General features: G+C 39.7%; 2 protein-coding genes across 4 annotated transcripts in view; one reads left to right on the forward strand and one right to left on the reverse strand.

Annotated features, from left to right (window-relative positions):
- Window positions 1–16886, reverse strand: part of INSYN2B (inhibitory synaptic factor family member 2B) — a 32516-nt gene extending 15630 nt beyond the window's left edge. The window contains exon 1 of one of the 3 annotated variants that reach the window (XM_005492496.4): window positions 16534–16876. The gene's annotated coding sequence lies outside the window, so the exon portion shown is untranslated. Of the gene's footprint in view, window positions 1–16533 lie in introns of all 3 variants that reach the window. The other 2 variants (XM_074552039.1, XM_074552038.1) reach the window with 2 other exon arrangements.
- DOCK2 (dedicator of cytokinesis 2) overlaps window positions 1–22000 on the forward strand; it is a 160775-nt gene that overhangs the window by 81229 nt on the left and 57546 nt on the right. Inside the window, exons 28-29 of the mRNA XM_074552037.1 lie at window positions 17755–17853; window positions 18982–19076. Of these exons, the coding sequence (XP_074408138.1) occupies window positions 17755–17853; window positions 18982–19076 (194 nt within the window). The remainder of the gene's footprint in view (window positions 1–17754; window positions 17854–18981; window positions 19077–22000) is intronic.

Genomic DNA, 22000 nt, shown 5'->3' on the forward strand with positions numbered 1-22000 from the left:
CAAAACAAAAAAATAACATCTGAAATGCTCCATTTTTAGGTAACAACTCTGAATTAAGGCTTTAATTGTGTTGGTTTGGATGTTGCTTTTGTTCCACTTCATTTTCTGTCTCCATCAGAAACTCCAGCAATAGCTGTTGGCCAAGCTGCTTAATTCAGTCATAACTCTTCTTTGCATAAAAGTCATGTTGGGTTTTTTTCCTCAAAATAATGAGAGATGTTGAGGATAAGTTTAGATATGCTTCTGAAATCCCTGGAGACTGCAGTGAAGCATACATCACCAGCTAGCACAGAGAGCTAGAGATGGATTTGAAACCATTGGAATTGGATGATGCTGGAAATTACCTCTTTTTCCTGTCCTCCTTTCTGGCAGAGGGAAATGGATGGAAATGTGCTCAGAGTTCCAGAGGAACTGCATGCAAGGAGGCCTCTGAAGGGAATATTTTCAGATGAAAGTGGGTGACAGATGCAGAGCCTATAAAGCAGAAACAGTGCCCCAGAAGTGCAAATTTGCAGCTTATTGTGACACACAGGAAAAGCTGGCAGGGAACAGGAGAGATGAAACTGCTGAGAGAGATTTTTAAATGGCCTCTGTGTACAGGGGCCTGTTGTTGATCACAGCAAGGAGTCTTATTGCTTTGGGTCCCACAGAATGAAGCACAAAGCTATTTATGAAAGTAAATGTGTTTATTATAAGAGATGGTGTAATTTGTGGAATATAGTTTTGTACCTGCAGTTTTCTCCAGTGCACAGCTTGTCTAGTGTAATATTCTGCTATTTCTTACTCTAATTGGGCAGTACACAGAATATCTGTTTCTGTTGGTGTGCATGGCCACAGAGGAGCTCTCTGGATGTCCCTGGGTGTGCTCAGTTTTCCCCTCCAGCAGTGGTTTGGTAATGCTGAAGGAACTTTGCTTGAGCAAAAAGGACTGAAGAAGGCAAGAACATTTTTATAAATCCTGTTGGTGGGTTTTGTAAGCCACATCTAGGTGGGATCAAGGTGACTGGAGAAGACAATCTAACAGAGATAAGGAATACAGGGTGGGATGGAAGCTTCTGTCCTCAGAAATTGAATATTTCTGTAATGAAAGAGATTACAGGATTTTGTCTCTGACTAATTTTACAGCAAGATCTGGAAATTACTTCAGGTTGGTGAGACTGGGTCGAGAAGATGCTGTGATACTTACTGCAGCAGAAAATGGACTTAGCTAAGCAAGTTCTAGGGATGAAAATTGAGTGTGGTTTGCCTATGATTTGATTGAGATGATGCAATGCCATTGCACATGAAGTGCTGAGGATGCACTAAGAGATAGAACCATGATGATCTTATTTCTGAAATAACTTTCAGAACCATGGTACTTGAAATTCCTTTATTCTACTTTATTAGAAATAAAAGTTCTTTTCCTTTGAAAAGATGATAGATCCATTTTCTCTGTCTGAAAAAAAATCTTCATGGATTAGAAAACATTTTTATCTCAGTATTTCTTCTGGAGCATATGCTGGAAATTGTTCATGCAAGGTTTAGTGTCAGGAGGTAAGATACAACTCCTTATTCACTTTAGAGGGAAGCATTTCAGTCACATATTTATATAGAGACACAAGCTGGATTTTTTTCAGTGTTAGTTTGCAAAGATGAGTGTACTTAAAACTGAGAAATTTCTCTTGAAGAACTGCTTGAATGCCTACAGGGAGAGGGAAGTTATCCAATGTGACAGGCTGGTGAGCTGGAAAGTGTCCAAATAGCTGGTTCACAGCACAAAATTTCAGTGCTCTTCCTTGTAGAAATCTTATCAGTTGAAAAAATATTGCTAAGTACTTGATGTTTGCATCAAAGTGTGCACGCATTTTACACTTTACATTATTGTAGGGTTTTATTCAGGCTTTATAAAATGTTAAGAGAGCTGCATGAAGATCTATAGGTAACCTGTGAAAGGCAGGTTTGCACCCTGTGCTGCCTTGCAGGCATCAGCACTTGGTTAGAGACAGATTAGTTCATAAAAATGAACTAATTTTACTTCATAAAAATGAACGAAGACCTTTTCAACCTTCTCTTTGGTTGTTAATTATATTGACTATGCCTGTTAAAACAGAAAAACTTACTATTTTTCCCCAAGTAGCAAACATAAAAGCTGCATTTTCATGGTTCCTGTGTGACAGGTTGCCACTGCCCAGCACCTTTCTCCTGTTGAGACACTGCTACAAGAAACACAATTTTAAACCAGTATAAAGTTCTTGCTAAGGACTATGACTTCTACACTGGACTTGTTTTCATCATGTCAGCATTTATTTAATTCTAAAAAAACAAGTTCTGAGTGTACTTGCTGCAGTCCCTTAGCTTTCAGTTAATTTCTGGATTTTTTTTCCAATGAATTTATCACCTCAGATCAAGAATGACATGACAAAGCTGCATCCAAGAGCATTTAGCAGTCTGCTGTGCTGCAGCTGTGTGGGATGCCTTGTAAGCACTGGGTGTTCAGTGATGATTCTTTAGGAGCTCCAGAACTTTTTTTGCCACTTCAGTAAGTGGGAGTTTCAGTAAATGTAAGGAGTCAACTGTTACTCTCACTTGTGTCACAAACCTGGGTACGTGGGGAAGCAGTGAGAGAAGAAACCTGATTGTATTTGCTGGAGGGTAGGAATGATGTATCTGACTCTGTGGAAACCCAGGGCACTGGGAATATTTCTCTGTCGGCTCTGGGGTGCCCTGACCCCCAGGACAGCACTGACTGTGACCCTCATTCATGGAGAAAGTTTCCCAGACTTCAAGATAGACTGGAATCCACAAAAGTGTGAAATGGATTATAGAGAGCAGTGTAGGTGTATCACTTGGTGAGAAATTTAGATTTTGGGATTTTTAATATGTTATAGATGAAAGCAAGATGGAAGGCACAGGGTGTCGTCCTGGGTTTCCTCTTCATGCTTCTTCTTCCTTCTTCTCTTTGGGTTTGGGTGGCATTTTGTAATTGGGCAGAAAATTCCCCATTGCAGCTCTTTGGGATCAGTTATTGGGTAAAAAGGGGAAATAATCCAGGTGTCAGTTCTTAATTAGATAGTTTAGTCTTGAAAGACTTTGTAACAAGAGATTGTTGGCCATTTTGTGCCTTCTAATGAAAAGCTGCCAAACTCACAGTAGTGAGACTGTTTTACTGATAAGAAATAATAAACACCTGAGTCCCAACATGAACTACTGTCTCAAGTGCCTTCAATCCAGACCCAGAGAAACCCACAGCTGGTACCCATGCTTGACTCCATGTTCTCAGAAGGTTAATTTATTACTTTCTAATACTATATTATATTAAAGAATACTATATTACTATACTAAATAATACAGAAAAGAGACGTACTGAATGCTAAAAAGATAATAATGAAAATTTGTGACTCTTTTCAGAGTCCTGATATAGCTTGGCACTCATTGGCCAAAGAGCCAAAACAACTCACAGCAGAATCCAATGAAACAATCACCTGTGGGTAAACAATCCCCAAATGCATCCCACATGTGAGCACAACACAGGAGAAGCAAATGAGATAAGAATTGTTTTCCTTTTCTGTGAGGCTTCTCAGCTTCCCAGGAGGAAATCCTGGGTGAGGGGATTTTTTCAGAGAATGTGAATGCCACAGAAACCATGCCAAGCTCCCACTGAAATCCACAGTCCCATGGCTTCTGTTCCCTGTGGAAGCACTGGAACCTGGGTGGGAACATTGAGCCAGCTCTCATTGGGGTAACAGGGCTGCAATTTAAAATTGCATCCTGAGGCTTTTTTACCTGTGTTCCTCCAGAGCATCAGGAATGTGAGTAACTGGATATTTCATCCTCCAGAGATGTGTTTTGTGTACTCAGCTGAATGCACCTGGCTGTGACTTTTCCCAGATGTCGGTTTTGAAATACATTTTTGGTGTGGGGGAATTGAATTAGGGCAGCTCAGACTGGGTTAGCAGCCACTGGCTGGCAGTAAGTGCAGGAGAGACTGGAATTGTGCTTATTGGCTTTGGCAGGGTGTCTGCAGAGACTGGCACTTCCCACAGGCTCCAAATTCTGGCACAAAAAGCCACAGGTGGAGGACAAAGGGAGTTTGGGATACAAGGAGCTGGGGACTCCTCTGGGAAAATCTCTGCTCAGTGATGGCCATGGCTGTTTGCAGTGTCAGAGGAAGATTTCTCAGGCTGTATCACCCTGCAGTGGAGTCTGCTCCGCCAGGCTGATGCCTTGGCACATCTCCTTTGGAATGTTTGCAAAATGGAGCTGTGGTTTGATTGGCAATAAAGTTGGTAGTTCAGGTTCTTGTGTGGGTTCTGTTTCATTCCATCCTAAACCTGTCAGGAGCCAGAATTATCCATTCTGGAGGGGGATTAGTGAGGAGTAGAGCAAGAGAGAAACCTGTGTGTATTTTGAGGCTCTGCTATAAGTAAAATAGCAGAGCCTCAAAATGAATTTTATATCAAAATTTTATATCACAATATACCAGCCTGCTGATGTTGGAGAGTTCAGTCACATGTATTTTGAGGGGCTACAATTAAATGAAGGAGAATTGCATTATAAGTCTTTGAATGTTTGTTCTCTTCTTCTGACTTTGCAGTTGCAAATTTTAGTTCTTGTTTCATATCACCAATAGTGAAGGCATTCAGGAAAATCACAGTTCAGATTTATAAGAGTTACATGTATTTGGTAAGAACACAACTCTTGGTTTCATGACTGTCTATTTAACAACTCAGTAGCTTCATGTTGCAATAGAATAATGGGAAGGGACCACACAGGTATGTTTTACTTGTGTCTGCTCTCTTGTGCAGTGCTTCTCTTTAAATCCATGAGAAAGGTTCATTCTCTTTTATGAGCATTGTAAAGGTGGTTTTTAGAGTTTTAAGTCTGCCTCACCATCTTATCCATAATTCTCTGTGACTTTATTCTGTCAATTTATACACTTCTGCCCTGTATATTAAAACAGTCAGCAGCTTAATGCTGTTTGAGAGGTGCACAGATTGTTATTATGCAGGGCAGGTGCCTTTACTTTTGAATTGTAGCATCATTATTGCCTGACTACCTTTTCTAAAGGTGGAGAAAACTTGCTTTTGAAAAGCCTTGCTTCTTGTGAGGAGAGGATTTGAAAGAATCCCACTTCAGTTAATTATTTATAGCCTGAAAAATAATGTAGCCTTACAATTGCTCTCCAAGCTTGGCACCTCTCCCCACATAAGGAACACCAGGAAAATGAAAGTTTCTCTGCAGCTCATGCTTTGACAGAGACACCCATGCTAAGTTACAGCATTATTGCCATGTGTAACATTATTTTATGTTATTAAAATATTTATGGCTAGATACTGATTTTTCTTCAAAGCAATAGAATAAAAATTCAGTCAAAACTTGTCCCACTGGGATAAGACAAACAACTGGCTAATTTGTTCTTCACACTTTATTTGAATAATATTCTTTTATTTTTACTTTTTTTGGTGGTTACTGCTGGCTTGGGGCAGATTATGAAAGCTAAAATTGTCTCAGTACTAACAGGTGCTGAGAAATGCTGGAAGATGGAACATTCAAAAAAATGCCTAGCAACTTTTTCTCCTGGTATTTAAAAGAAAATGTGTGTTTCTTCTTTATCCAAAGCTTGTATAGTTTCTCATGAAGTTGGAAACAGTCTGAGTTACAAAGGGACCAGACACTTGGCTGGAACTAAAATGCCCCTGATGACTGAAGGGCTTAGGTGACATCTTAAAATAACCTTAAAATTGAAAGAATAAATTTATAGGTTTTTTATAACTTTGTAACTAATTGTTTCTCTCTAATCAGCACTTAATCTTGATAATATTTGTTATTTCTTAATATCCAAGAAATATTAATGTAAATAATTTCTTAAATCTCTAAACTCTCCATGTAGAGACTCTGCAGTTTGAGTTATTTTTGGAGAAGATACAACACCCCCAGTTAAGGGCTGAGATTCAGTAGCTGGGGGTCTTTGGCACAGAGCAGAACCACAGAAACAGAGGATGAAGGAAATTCTGTGAAACTGTGGGGCTTTAGGAGGAGGAACCAGTGCATGTAGTGAGACAATACTTGTATTTGAAAGGAATCCAATCCCATGGCAGAAAAAGTGAGATGGTGACACTTGATTTGGTATTGAGATGGGAAGAGTGATCTGGTACCACACTAAAGCATCCCACAGATATATTTCTGTCCTGCTGGGCACATTTAGAATCATGGATCTTGTGTCTGCTCTGTCCTGGAATGTGTCCAAAGAGCGAAGGTGCAATTGAGGTTTGCAAAAATAAATCACAAAGTGTAGATAAACATTTCACTCTCCTCTTGGCAAAGGTGACGCTTCACCTTGTGGAGTTTCTAAGATGGCAGCACAGAGGGAGGGAGGGAGGTGACCCTCTGGTGACCTCCCGATGGTCACGAAGGGAAGATGAACATCTCTGGACACTCCAAGGGCTCTGAACCTTGCTGAACAAGTGAACAGCTTCTCTGGGCAGCACAAGCTCATGTCCCAGTGATGTCAAGGGCAAAACAAAAACCTGTTTGTTTCCCTGCCTTTGCCATTTCAGGTATTTCTCAATATTGGTACCTTATAACTGATTTTATATCTTGTATAAATTCAAATTTTATTTTTAGCTTACAAAGTTATACTTAGATAGTCAGAGAAGTTAATAATTGATGATTTGTCTAATAAATCTGCAGTGTCCTGGGCTGCGTGACACCTGCTTGTCACTCAGGGTTGGGTTTTTGCTATTCAGTCTTTATGAGGCTGGCAGTTTGAAGAAGTCCAGAAGTTCTATTTGGGAACTGCAATGAGCTTAAACTAAAAGGCTGCATGGAAATAACTATCTTTAAGAAATTTTTGTATGCCCAAATTATTTTTCCACCAGTGAGGTCAATTAATTTCAAAGAAGACAGGAGCCAGAAGACATGCAGCATTCTGTACAAATTAATAGCAACTTCCTCATGTGTTTTGAAATATGTGAAGTCCTTTGAAAGTAATATGTAAGTTAATTGCATAAGCAGATGAATATTGGCTTAAAGTCACTTTCCCTGTACTTTCTGATCCTCTTCTAAGCATAAGAATGCAGAGTGGCCCAAGTAATTGAGTATTTTACTTGATTGTATCTCTCTAGTTGCAGAAGAAAAGAGCAGTCTCTGAAGTAGTTACATAATATGGAATATGGCCTGCCCTGTCTCAAGAACAAAGATGACCTTTCTTCTTTTTTGTATCCCTGGGATGGTCTCCCAGGGCCTGTTAGTGAAATATCAGCAATTTTATAAAAGTTACTTCCTTCCTTCATTATTCCATGTGAGCATTGTGCTGCCTTAATGGCCCTGCAATGAGGTTATTTTCAGAAAACTGTGGTGTTTTTTATTTTAAAGAATAATTTCAATGTAAAAGGTCTCCTTGGGAATAGCTTCAGGTTTAATTTGGCTAAGTAGCAGTGTGATTCGAGCAAAATACTGCATTGCAAACCTGTATTATTAAGAAGGCAAGTAAAACATGAAGCACGTAGGTGTTGTTGTGTCTCACTTCAGACATAACTGGACATGCAGTTTTTCCAGTGTTTTCCAAAAAAAGTGTAACAAGAAACCAAATGAGTACCTTACAACAAAGCTGAGCCAGGCAGACAACCCAGAAGCTGTTAGAGAGGCTTGGGTTAGGGTTATTATATAATGTGTTAGCTGCATAAAATGAGGTGTGTTTCAAGTTTTGGTTGGTTGGTTTGTCTTATAAAATTTAAAAAAAAAAGGAAAAAACAACAACAAATAAACACCTTAAAAAATTGCTAGAACCCACAGAAATGTTACCATGTGTAATCTGTCAAGATTGCTGTGTTATTCCCCTAAGTCCAGGAAAAGAGTTATGAGGCCGGAGTGTCTAACTGGCAGCCTGAGGGCATGTGTATCCTTGTATAATGGGAATCGACCTCATTCAGTGGCAACACATTTCCTTTTTATAAACAATAACTTTCATATGTTGATAGAGATGTTTGTAATCCTGGTGTCACTTGTTTTGTGAAGAGCTTCCAGAAAATCACAGCATCTCAGAGCTTTTTCTGTTGCAATAATTAAGATTTTGTTAATGGGCTAACAAGACTTATTTTGATGCCCTTTGCATGTCCCCAGGGTATCACACATTACACATCAGGCTGATTCCCGGTTAGCCTGTCTGGGAATAGTGGGGTGCCCAAACCTCTGGGGCCATCACTGATGCAGGGAAATCACCTGAACAAGGGTTACATTTGGCTTTTTCCAGCTGCTGCCAGCCCATGCCCACATCCTGCACATTCACATTCCCAGTTTCTTTGCCACCAAAGAACCTGCTCCCCACACACTGCTGTGAAATCCTGGATGGTGCTCTTCAACTCAGCTGACTGTAAATTCCTTTTTCTCTCTTCTCCCAAATCCCTGGGACCACATTACTGGTTTCCTGTTTTCATGCTTGGATGCTCTGTTCTTGCAGAGCATCTGTGCCTTGAGCTCACAACCTGCTAGGGCCGACCTAATGTCCTGGAACTCTCTGATTGCAGCACAGGCAGAATTCTGGGATCATCTGGAAGGGCTAAAGGAGCTCCACTATTGCTCCTGTATTCCAAATCCCTCCTTCTCTACTGCCTTATTCATTCAGAATCAACTTATGAACAATATTAGTTCTCCTCTTATTTGGTTATAACTTTTTAAAAATATATATATAATTTTATATATTTTTAATTATTGCAATTATTTGCTAAATATTACTAAAATATTTTAATATTAGTTGTATTTAATATTCTTGGAGGTCAAGACCTTGTACCAAGACGAGATCAAACAAAAGACACTTTTACCTTATGTGACTATAGTGCCATTTCAAAAAGCACAAATGGCCTTGATCTAGTAGTAAAAGATTTTTCATATTTTCTAAATATGAGAAAGACATCTATATTTTAAGGGAAATACTTAAGAAAACAATACTCTCCATTATTGAATTCCTGACACTGAGCTCTGCAGTCTAGGAAATCTTGTTTTAAGATTTAAAATATTAGCAACTTCCTTCAAAACAAAAACAGAGCAGAACAAGTTACTTTTATTTTTTCTTCTTAAGGAACATGCCTTGAAAACTGATAATAATCTAAATGGAAAATTTGATTCCAGTCCCTCCAGCTTCCCAGACTCTTGCCTTAATATGATAATGTTGCAGCCATAGTTTGGAGAGTCCTTGACCAGGAACCACACAATAGATCACAAGATGCAGTTCTAGGAAGCTGGAAAGGAACATCCAGCTCAATGGCTTTATGTTAAGAATTTGTTTATAAAACATACCATAATGACGCTGTCAAGGTATATCTCCTGAAATATCTTGGAACTTCTTTAGGCTGTGTGATGGCACAGCATCCACGAAGTGCTGGTTCTGTCCCTCACTCTCTAGAACTAAAAGGACAGGAAATAACCTGCCTCCCAACAGGTCCTTTGGTGGCACTTCAGGGAGGACCAGAACAAAGATGGCACCACCAACCATGGTCTAAGAGGCTTCTCTGCACAGCTTCAGTAGCTTAGTCCTGAGGCTGCTATTAAACCCAACAGCACTAATATGGAAAATACAGTGGAGGTGTGGGTTGTAATGCTTCTAATCATCACCTTTTCCCTGTGTGTTGCTAGATATGTACTGATGCTCCCACACACTCTGTATTGCAGTGACTAATCACAAAAATAAGAGACTATAAGGCTGCTCAGGTGATGCAAACTCTGAAGATCAGAAGCATAACAGATTATATTTCTCTGGCATGCTCATTGATCAAGTTTGCTTTTATATGCATGTGATTATGCTTTTTGTTTGTTTCCTGCTAGGATTGCAATTTCCTAACATGTATCTACACTCATTATTTCTGTTTGCCCTGTCCAGGAGAAGGTGTTGGTACCCTGGCTTCTTAGCAAGGCAATCTATTTGAATGAAATCCTAGCTTAGAGATGAGGAAAAATAAATCTCTGCAGATAGCCTTGAGTATTTTGGCAGTAAAGCAGCACAAAGAAGTGTCCTTTTGGCACACAGTCATCATCCTCAGGAGTTAGGATGGTCAGATGACACAGCACCACAAAATATTTTCATAATCATGTTTGGGAACTTGTTGAAAACTCTTTGAAGCCCAGTTTTGTTTGGCAAGGACCTGTTGTAGCCCAGTGCTGTTTCATCAATACTCACCCATTTTTTTGGGTGAGTTTTTTGGGGAGAGCAAGTTTTAATTTCAGAATAAAAATATAATTTTTTTGTCTCAGGGATTTAATGCCTGGGGAGAAGAGGTGCTAACTTTTACCATCCTGGTGCATTTTCCAAACAGCCAAGAACAGGAGTTTATCTTGTCCCATGGTGGTTTTAGGATTCAGAGGCTCCTGGATTGCAGTGACTGAGCAACCAAGGGACAGTCACACTGCTGATGGAGCCTAAGCCAGGGCACTCTGGAATTATTTACCTTTTATGGGCTTTTAACTGGTTTTTCTTTTTCTCATTTAAAAATGGCAGAAAAAACAAGCACTAAAATAATCCCTGATTTAGTTATTCAAAGAAATTTCAACATCTCATCTTCTCATATTCTACTTATATTGTAAGTATTTAATGATCCAGCCCTTGGGCTGGTGCTAAGTTATGAAAGGAATATTCCTTATTCCTTATTCTGCCAGAGCCCAGGGATCATGTGTTAGAATCTCCCTCAAAAATATAGATTAGCATATGCACAAATAATTGATGCAGACAATGCTATTTGGGAAATTTCTATCTGTACATTATTAGAGTATCAAGATTCCCTGTTTATGTTACATTCTAATTGAAATTCAACCAACTGGGCCATAAGTGACATCCCTTGAAGAGACCCACACCTGAGAGAATGCATAATTTGCTAAAGGTTGTGAATTGTGTCCATTACCAGGTCATTCTGTAATTTTTGGAGTTTTATCCTTTCATCTTTGTACATGTATTTCCACAGAGTTTTCTTTCATGGAGAATTCCCTATGCATTCCATTAAGCAACCTGCCCAAGATTCAGTGTGAAAAGCTCTCTTTAGAAAGATTTTGGGTTTTGCTATGAATTTTTTGGTTTTGCCTACTACTCTGCTCCAGACTTCAAGATATTTTTCAAGCTTAAAAGTGAAGCCCACTGTTACAAAACAATTAAAAAACTTAATGAAAGCCCTACTGGATATCATCTAAATATGAAAAATATTTCAGATGCAAATTAAAACTGTTCTAACAGTTGCTAGTTGCTATAAATCAATCCTAAACAAACACTGTGGGTAGACTGATTAGTGCAATGGATGTAATTAGTGGGAAAATTATTTTTATTGGGCCCTATTTTCTCCATAAGATCAATTTAAAAGAAGGAAGTTTCTGCAGTGAAATGACTTTCAACAGTTTTAAGCAGAACTATTGTGATAAAGTTTTGTTTTAGCCATTCACAAATATATTTCATTAGTCTCATCTCCGATCAAGTAGTTGAAATCTAATTTAATTTTTCTGTCTTCAGTAAGTGCAGCTGAAAAAGAACAAAATCAAATAGAGTGGTATAGTTCTGGGAATACAGGAGGTGGCTCTGTTTTAAGGAAGTGAATCATCATCCAAGGCATTCGTCTTCACATTGTGTAAATTCAAAGTGCATGGCTTAGCAATAAAAGCTGCTGCTGCACTTTGAGGAGCTTGAATTGCTCAGTTCTGCTCTTTTTGACCCCAGGGTTGCTCTCCTTTGCTCTGTTCTGCTCTGCAGTCTCCTGTTGCAGCCCTGGCTGGGCTGGTTCCTGCTGTTGTAGATTGTACCTCAGGGCAGGGAACCCTTCCCCCAGCCCCTCTATCACCTCATGCAAGTTCCCAAGCTGGTTTCCAGTCCTTTCAAATGGGAGAGATTGGCTAATTTTGTACAGTAAATAAACCATGGGTGGTATTTTTCATCTGATTCTTTGGTGTGTAGTTCCAGTGTTTCTCACCCTCTTTAACTGGGAATGAGCTCACTGGGACACTGGGCGGCACCAGCCATGCTCTGCCCATCTGCTTTAGTGGCACCAGGGCAGTGCAGCAGCACTGGGGTAAGAAATCAGGGAAAGGAGCAGCCTGAGAGCCCCAGGGCACTGCAGTGTCTCAGCGCACATCTCATGGGCCAGGGCAGCAGCGTCCTTCTGGCCTGAGGGACCAGGCTCAGAATGCTCTAAGGGATGCAGAGGGGGAGGGAAAAGCTGCACAGATCCCTGCAGGCACAGGATGGGAGATTTCATCTGCTAGAGCAGAGCTGAGGTCAGGAGTGAGGCAGCAGTGCTGAGTGAGGAGGTGAAACAGATCCTTTTTTTTTTTTTTTTTTGTCTTTGATAGCCTTGCTCTGAACTAGTTCAGTTTCCAAGCAATGATTGCTCATTCCAGATCACAGCACTACAGAAGAATCACAGAACATTCTGGGTTGGAAGGGACTCACAGGGATCATTGGGTTCAACCCTTTAGGGAATGGCCCATACAGGTATTAAACCCACAACCTGGGCATTAGCAGCACGGTGCTCTGACCAGCTGAGCTCAACTCAGTGCCTTCTGACCTCACTGATTATTGTTATTCATAATTTATTTGTAAACATGCTTTGAAGATGAACAGAAAGGTATTATTACAGGAAAAGTAGTGAATTACTCAACCTTGTTTGAACACAGACTTCAGCAGAAGTTAAATCAATTACAGTGGAGTGTTCATATCAATCAGAGACAGTAGCAGAAATTCTGGAGAATTTCAGAAACCTGCCAAACAATAAAACCCAGCAGCAGAAAAAACATTGCAGAGAACGAAGTTTTCTTTTTTGGAATATTGCTGGAAAATCATTACAATGTTAAAAAGAAAAAAAACTGTAAAAAACCCCAAGGATGGCAAAGGACATACTCCATGAAAATCAAGCTACTTTCATGTCCTGCCATGAACCATTATTCTATCTATTTATTTCTTTTATGTAGGTATGGAAAAGTCTTGGATGAAATAATACTGAAATTGTTGTGTTTGTCTAACTTGCAACAAATCTTAAAATCACACAGAGCAGCTATAGTTACTCTCTTATTGTGCTACAAAATTTTCAGTATTATTCTTCCTGGTAGTCTGCTGCTTTTATAGCTGTGCATCCTTTCAGCTAAATCTTGTGACTGTAAAGGCAATAGTAGGACAAGCTAAAAGAGCCCAGCATGTTTTCAGTCAGAAATCCAAGGCTGTCAGTGAGATGCTGAAGCAGGATGCTGTTCAGTCAGCTATAAAACACAAGGAGACACAACCAATGAAAGTAAAACTGCAAAATTAAAATCTCAGACCCACCAAGAGTAGATGAATGTTACTGTAAGTGAATTATCAGCACCATGTGACCATTGGCAGGCTCCAAGTCTGTATGGATTAGGAGCTATTCCCCATTTCACACGTGATGGATACTCAGAGTTGTTGCATAGCAGCCTGTCCTAATGTTTATGTATTTGTGCCTTTCCAGCTCCAAACACTACATTTTAGGACTGCACATGCATTGGCAGGGACATCTATTTCTGGAGAGAAACAGAACTACTGCATTAGCAATTCACTTGAAATTCTGCTTATTTTTCCATTCAGACTGGTATTGTTTGGTATTTGCATAATATGATCAAGATGTTTGCCTCAACCTCTACATATGCCACAGTTCCCAAAGTTTAATGGGGTTTTCTGAGGAACTGGGGCTTCAAGTTACTGTGGTTCTTTGTGGCATCACTGAGCATCTTCCATACGTGTTTCCATGTTGCTCTTTAGCTCATGACAAGGAACAGCTGTGATGACTCAATGATTCTTTGAAGGCAGTATTTTTGGAGACATTCTCAATAACAGACTTGTGGTACAACATAAATATTGGTGATTTTTAACACTTGATTAAAATAGGTGATTGGTTAGTTTTTCTTTAACTACACTCAAGATTAAATATTTCTCACTTTTCCTCCAGAAAGGTGTTTGTTCTTATTTCTCAACAAAAAATCCCCAACCAAAACAGAACTCTTTGGCCCAATGAAATTCTTGGTCAATCTCTTTGTGCATTATTTTTGCAATTACTGTTTCTAACATGCAGTGAAGTTTGAAACTTCTGGCTTATCCTAAAAGAGACTTCAGAATTAAGTCTAATCTATGATTGCTGCAAACACAAAAATGCTGGGTTGTTTGAATCAGTTTCCTTGCCCCATACAGAAAGCCATATGTTAATCAAACATGAACCATCATTAGTGTGGGGTCACGGGTTGTGAGGATGCTGCAGAGCCCTTTTACCTCCCCCTGCTTGTGAGGGTGAGCAAAATGAGCCTGTCCATGTGGTTTTGTGTTTACACTCAGGCTCTGTGTTGGTAAAGTGCTCTATTAATGATGGTAAATGCTACTTAAGTGCCTACATTAAATAAATATCCCCCTGAGACCTTCCAGAAGTGCATCTGCATGAGGATTGCCTACCCTGCAGCCACTGAAATCCTTCTACTAGATTAGATCAAAATGTAGCCTCATTCCATGTTATTTCTGTTGTTTTCCCAGTGCTTTTGCCTCATCCTTGTGCTGCTGCTCTATTTGAAGTTACTACGGCAACCTGTCACCATCTGCTATTATAAAGTGTGCTGGGCTTAGTTGCTAGGTGTTGAAGTTTGTCATCTTACTCATATGATCCTGATGTTCCTCAGCTGTTTCTTTTCCTGTACATGTTGCATCCACAGCTAATCTGCACTTTTTCAGCAGTGCAAGAGATTCCACCTCTTCCTGCTTGACCTTAGGAAGCCCTGTTTGTTTTACAGAACAAGTCTGCAATTCCTTTTGGTGTACTTTGTGCATACTCAAGTAAAACAGCATCTCTTTCACCTTACCCACTACTTTGCAGTGTTTATACTAAAGCCAGCACTTCATTTCATTTATATATGGTACTAATTATGGGAGGGTTTTAAGTGGACAGAGAATTTGAATGTTTCCTGGACATTTTCTCCTCTGTTTCATTTTCATCTGACACCTATTTATTCATGTTCCTGCTCCTTACAGCAGTGCAGCGTTCATACTATCAATTGCCCTATTTCTTTACATGTTTTTTTAAAGTCCAACAAGAAATTGTATAATTTTAAAACTAGAATTCAGTGTTGTTTCTGTTTTGGATTCATTTGTGTTCACAAGGAAATTAATGTTTTGAATTTGGGAAATATTTTATTTAGAGCTCTTTAAAGTCATGCAGAGTTGGTTCTGGGTTTTTTTCTGTTCATATTGTCTCAGCATTAAAGTGTTTACTTTGATACATTTATTTTTTATACATTTGACCTAGTTCTAATCAATTTTTCTGCTGTAATTCACTGGCTAAATCCTAACAAGCTTGAGCACAGCTAAAATGATTTGCTAGGATTCTACCTGAACTTCACCTTGTGTGCCACAACCTTTTCTATCCTATTCTATTCTAACCTATTCTATCTAACTATTCAATCGCTATGAACAACACTTGACCCAATGAAATCAGTTTTTTAACAGATTCTTGTGTGATTCTGAATTTCTTCTGCCCATCCTGTGATCGCACAGGCTGTGGCCAGGCACAAGAGCTGCTTTTGTGCAGAACTTACTGTTCACAGGCAGTTCATGCTCTTTGCACACTCCAGTAAGAGGCACTTAAACCCCAGAGGAGAATTTCAGCGAATGCAGAGCGGTGTTTGCAGCTTTGATCAGAGCTCTGGAGAGCCCTGAGTTACCCCTCAGTCCTGCCAGGGAGAGTGGCAGTGCTGGGGGTGCAGGGGCACCTCAGAGACCTGAGGCTGCCTCTGAGAAGTGAATATTCATCGCTGCCATTTGGGGATTAGGAGGGAGGGGCAAGGTTTAAACCTATAAAGATGCTAGCAGATGATTTCTGATAGTTGAGATTGCTGGCAGGAAAATGATTGAAGATCAAACAGTATTTGTATTTCCCTGCTTTACAGTTGCATGGAAAGGATGGAGGAAGTTTTTGCAGCAAACCATCTTTACTGACACCTTTTTTTATTATCATTCAGTCCAACTGATGTGAATTTGACAGGTTTGATGTGAGGTCCTGGCTAGCTGTGATCTTTCCTTATGGCTCTTTTCAAGGCATATCATCTGTTAAATTTAAAATCCCCATACCCAGTCACTAAGGCATTTGTGCTGTACCACAATCACAGACATAGCTAGACACATTTTTTGAAGTTGGTTTTAACAAAAGAAATAACCTTCTTAAAGTCTTTTTGCCCTTAAGCATCATAATACATCTATGCAATGCTTGTGAAGAAATGCTGCTTATTTCAAGCAGTGATTATTTAACTTGAGTCACATTCAGTGGTGAATGTGTAACTACTAAAAATACGAGCTGCTTTTCGTGTCAATTCTCTAACTTCTGCTGCTAATCTTTTTTCAAAATCAAGACATGAGAAGAAAACCCCCACACAATTTCAGTACTAAATCCTTTGCAATTCATTATTCCTTTCAGCTATGCATTTAACACCACAGCAAAGATTTTTCTGCTCCAGAACTGTAAAAGTGAAGTACTACTGCAGGAAATCCAGCATTTCTTTTAGAAGAGCATCAGTACCCGAGAACACACGATTTCTTACCTGAAAGCTTTTGGTTTACCTGCAGAAAATGAGTCTTCTTAGCCTTAAAAAGTAGGCAAGGCTCTCACTAGCACTAAGGTTACTCCAAAAGAAGGTACGATAGGTCCTTTAGGTTGTAATTTCACTCTTTGTATGCAAGAGGTGCGCTGGGTCTGCTCGCGTAGGAATAAATAAATAAAGCCCAGCAGCTCGGAGCGGAGAGCAGCTCGTGGAGGGAAGCACAAGACCTCTAGTGGCGACAGGCAGAGCTGAGCAGGGACTGCTCCTGCCCTGGAATGGGGACAAAATGGTTGGGTGCCACTCTGATGTGGGGACACAGCGAGCCCGAGCGGCACCGGGTGGCACCAGCGCCGGGCAGCGCCGGGCCGGGGCAGCGAAAGGACTCAGGGACATCTAGGAAATTATTCTGCCTGCTCAGCAATTCTGTAGCTAAAATGAAATCACAGCACTGAAAGCAGGCTTGGTTTTAAGCCAAGAATTAAAACTTGAGCAAATTAAAAGGAATCAATAAGGAGGAATCATCATAGTCTTAAAGGAAAAGTGCAAATTATTAAACTCACTGTTGTTGCTTGGGAAAGAAATGTCTTTGTGATTTTCAGTTACTTACATGATTTTCAGCCCTGAGTTTTCACTGTATCTCTCAGCATTTTGACTTTAGGAATTGAGAAAGACTAAATTCTTCTTTTTGAGGAGGTTTGAAAGAAGTTTTGAGCTGTCAAGGTCATAATGTTTTATAGAGGTTTGAGAGTTCTCTAACAGCTGTTTAAACACCTGCAGAATGTGAAAAATGGCATTTCTTGCACTATTTCTTCCTGTGAATAATAGAATTATGAGAAAGTTTTGATTCTAACACTCTTTCTTCCTATGAATTCCTAATGAAGAATCCTAGTGGACATCATGTTTGTTTTTGGAGTCTTAAGGTGATAGTGAGTTGTACTTTATATAAGAAGTTTCCTTGTCACAATGAGTGTTTCCACGTGGTGTCTCATTAATGATGCAGCTGTCTCACAAGAGCCTGTCCCTTGCCAAGGCAGCTTCTGAATAATCCTTTTGGAGTTCTTAGTTTGTTTCTTTCATCTGGGCTGGCAAAAGCTTGAATATTATTTATTTATACATACATAAAGGGATTTTTCAGGCGTTTCACATGCTTCAACTTTAGAAAGAGTACAATCCAATATCTTCAGTAATCCACATGTGTTGATTCTGCCTGGTTTCTTTCAGAGTCATTTTGTGGTATGCATGACGGCAATCCTAAACCAGATGAGCGACCAGCATTATTCAGTGTACATTGAAACTTTCCAGACAAACTCAGAACTAGTGGTGAGTACTATGTGGTCACAGAGTTGATAGTTATAGTATTTGATTTTCTGTGAAAAATCTGTATATTTTTTTGGAGTTTCTTGTCTGGCTCTTCCTAGAATGAGTTCTGTTGCTGTGCATTTTTTGCCTCAGTGTTATCGCACTGCCTCCCTTTTCTAATGGCGCCACTGGACAACACTGTAATCAGAAATTTGGAAGGAAACAAATTTCTCTCTTGAGAAATTTGTTATCTATCACTGAGGTGGTGATGTAATGATCCAGAATAAGTAATCTTTGTGCCGTACTCTTTTGAGAAAGGGGAAAATAAAAAGAAAAAACTCACAACAAAACAACAACAATACTTATCCTCAACTAGTTGAACATTCCCTCCACACTTCACACCCAGTGATCCATTTCCATTTTCACAATTGAGTCTACTCCTGGCGCAAATAACATTGTAATTTAAATGCAATAATTGCCCTATTCTTGTAGTGCATCCTTTTATTGCAATTTTGTCTGCCATAATTTAATGATACCAGAGGGTTTCCATAGTCCTGTGTGTGTCCTTTCACATTGCTGCTCTAGCATTGTGAAAGGACACACACAGGACTATGGAAACCTTCAAAGGTAAGTCAGGGTAGTGGCACAGGCTTGGATTACATCTACTGTTAGTCCATGGAGGCAATGTCTGCACTTGTCAAGAGCTGATCACTTTCCTTGCTTCCTTAAAGTCAGATTGGTACCATAACTGAAATTTTAAATATGGACTAAATGGGGTAAAAAATGAAAAAATCCTGTATTTTTCAAGCCTATTCATTCTTACGCATAGTGAGACTAATTAATAAAAACCACCAAATTTTACTCAGAAGTATTACAACTTTTTCTTCCCATTCATTTATGCCTTCTATTTTCTGAAGGACCCTGTATGATGACTTTAATGTAATGACTTTTAGCTTCCATTTGGAAACTGAAACTGCTGTTCTACAGGGCTTGGCTCCAATCTCAGATTTACTGAGATATCACCATGAGTCCTTCTCTTGACTTCACTAAGAGCAAAGTGGAACTCCCCATCTTGGCTCCTTAATCCCACAGAAACACTTCCAAGGGTGTGTTCCACAGCCCCAGCCTGACTGCATTTTGTTGTTCCAGGACTTCTTGATGGAAACATTCATAATGTTCAAAGACCTCATTGGGAAGAACGTGTACCCCTCAGACTGGATGGCCATGAGCATGGTGCAGAACAGGTAAGGAGGGAGGAGCACAGAGCTCCTGCTCTCTGTGCTGCTGCACAGTGGCTCCTTTCACACCCTACAAAACATTTTCAGTGCAGTCTAGGATTACTTTATCATTCTAGTCTGAGAAATGCCAAGGTCATCTGAAACAATCCATTAAATAGTTTGTTGCCTGTGCTTTAAGTCCACTTAAAATGGAAAGGGAAAATTGCCTGTCCACTTAAAATGGAAAGGGAAAATTGCCTGTTCACTTAAAATAGAAAGGAGAAATTACCTACATTTTTAATCTATTTGGATGTTACCTTTATTGCTGAACTTATCCTGGCTTCTTGTTTTCAAAGAAACACTTTGAGTTTGTATGCTGAATTGTGTTATGAAGTGAATACACTTTTAAAGCAAGACTTCTGTTGGCAGTCAGCTGTACTACCTCTGTTTTGGTTTTGTGGAGATGGTGGTAACGCTGAGTTTTCTGGAAGTTGCAGAGGTCACAGGTCTAAGAGTTGAGTGTCAAAATTGCAAAGGTTTGAATGAATTTAGACCACAGATGCTGTTTATTGAATGTCACAGTTACACAATCCTTCCACTTATATAAAAAGAGAAGACTGAGGATACTCAGTAAAGTTGATCATCTCCTGCAAGTGCCCAGTCTTGAAGAAAAGATTTTTCAATAAAATTTACAATTTTGTGATATCAGATTTCTATATTTGATACATTTCAATCCAGGATTTGAATGGAATTATGCTAAATGAAAGGTTGGTTGGGGCTTTTTTTGCATTCTGTGATTCAAAAGTGAAGATTATGTTCCAGATGGTTCTAGTCAGGTGTCCAAACCTCACTTTGTCACTCATGGGCATTAATGACCATGCAGAGGGATCCCTGACCCCTTCTCTGAGGCATGCTGGTGGATGTGTAAATTCAGCTAATATTTTGTACATTACAGGAGTTTCATCCCTCTTGGCTTTTTGTCTGAGCCAGTCTTTGGCCTCTCAGGTAAACTCTAACTCCTTGCACATTCTTATGTTGCTGCTGTTGTGATTGCAATTAGTTCTAATGTAGCAAGGGTTACTCTAAAAAAATAAGAGTTTAGTACTAAACTACCTGCAATCCTCTGGCACATGTCAGCACATCAAACATTTAATATGTAAAACTGGTTCTCTTATCTAGAAAATGCTGTTGACACCTGCAATATCCACAAGTATAGGATTGTTTTATTCTCTGAGGGTGGGAAATGTCTGTCCTTGGTCAAAGAATGTCTTTGAGGCTCGGGGCTTCGCCTGGTGGTGTCTGTATTGTGTCAGGTCCTGACAGGAGAAATTGCTTTGGAGGACTATATTTGTGTTCGTGTTCTTCCTAATGACTCTGAACTCTATGGACAAGTTGTTCCAGGCAGGTTTTGTTGCTCTAAGCTTTATCCTATGCGAAGAAACAAGTCAGCATTAAAAAAATATTGTTTAGAAGCTATTTAATAGTTCTCTTGTAAACATATTGCTTACTTAAAATGACTTGGCACTGTTTATACTCCTTGATTATGTTGCTGTTCTCTGGAATGCATAAGGAAATGAGTTATTGATCTTACTTTACGTCTTAATTTTATGTTATATCAACAACTGAGAGAGGGATTTTTATCAGTCTTTATAGAATTTTGGTTTTGTTCTTTTCTTTTTTTGGGTTTTGAGGTGGTTTTTATGAGGGAATGGATGTTCTACAAAATAAATTGAAGACTAATTTAGTTTTCTAGATTTGTCTTGTTAACGTTGTTTACCACAAACCAAAGGAGTAGCTGAGAAAGAGTCACAGAGGATCAGGCTTAGGTCTCCTGTAATAACACCAAGAGAAGAAAAGACAATTAAAACCCCAACAAACCAAACACAAAAAATACCAGCACAGTGCAAGCTTTGCATTCTCTATTGCCCTGTTAAGAGCAGGAGGCTCCATGCAGTCTTTTTACTCCCTGAGGAGGTGTTTTAGCCTCGAGTCTCCCCTTTCTGCATTTGCAAAGAGCCTGGTGAGGGCTGAGGGGCACATCTGTGGTGTCACCCGGGCAGTGGCAGGGTGCAGCTGGTGGCACTTGTGCCCTCAGGGAGTGCAGCACAGCCTGGCAGCTCCCCTGCATGATCCTGTGTGTTTTGTGGCTTGCAAGGAAAGTGGGAATTGGAGGAGTTTTGCTGTAGGAGGGACTGCAGCACAGAGATGTGAAATATGTACACTTACAGAGAGCAGAGCAGAGGGAAGAGCATCACCAGCGCTGCCGGTCTGGTCCTGTTTGCTGATATCTGGATATGCTGATATCCAATTCCTACTATCTGGAAGTAAAAACAGGCAGTGCCTGAATGATATCAGGGAGATTTCAGCTAAAAGTTTGGTGTCTGGCATAGATGGGGGCACACAATGAGAGAATGGCTTCTTACAGAGTCCAAAGGAAAGGAGAATGAACACATTCTTGTCCAGGAGAAATTCTGGTGGGGGAGCTGAAAGAATTGGAATAGAAACTCAACTGACTAAACTTGCTGATCGAGCTATGTCTATGTCAGGATGGAATTATTTAAATCAAATTACTTTAGATCACTATGATAAACAAAGTGCTCTGTGCTTCCCAAGCATGCTCAGCCCAAAGCACTTCTGAGGGAGGCAGAGGCTGTGTGTGACAGGCAGTATTCAATAAGCAACAGAGAATGCAAAGGGGGAAAGAAATAATGAAATCATTGAATACCTTTTCTTTTTCCTGTTTTCCCCCCCTTCCACTAACAGCAAGATAGAAAGAACATTTTTTTATGGCATGCTAGGTAGGGCAGAACACTTTGGGAAACAGTAACATCATCATTGAGGTCATGAGGATATAATATCTGAGTTGGTTTTGTGATCCTCCATGGTGGATTTAATTAACTTTTGTTCTAATTAAAGTTGCTTACTGTGTTCTTCTTATTAGTTACTACTGC

The sequence above is a fragment of the Zonotrichia albicollis genome, chromosome 15 (assembly GCF_047830755.1).
Source record: "Zonotrichia albicollis isolate bZonAlb1 chromosome 15, bZonAlb1.hap1, whole genome shotgun sequence".
Taxonomy (NCBI): domain Eukaryota; kingdom Metazoa; phylum Chordata; class Aves; order Passeriformes; family Passerellidae; genus Zonotrichia; species Zonotrichia albicollis.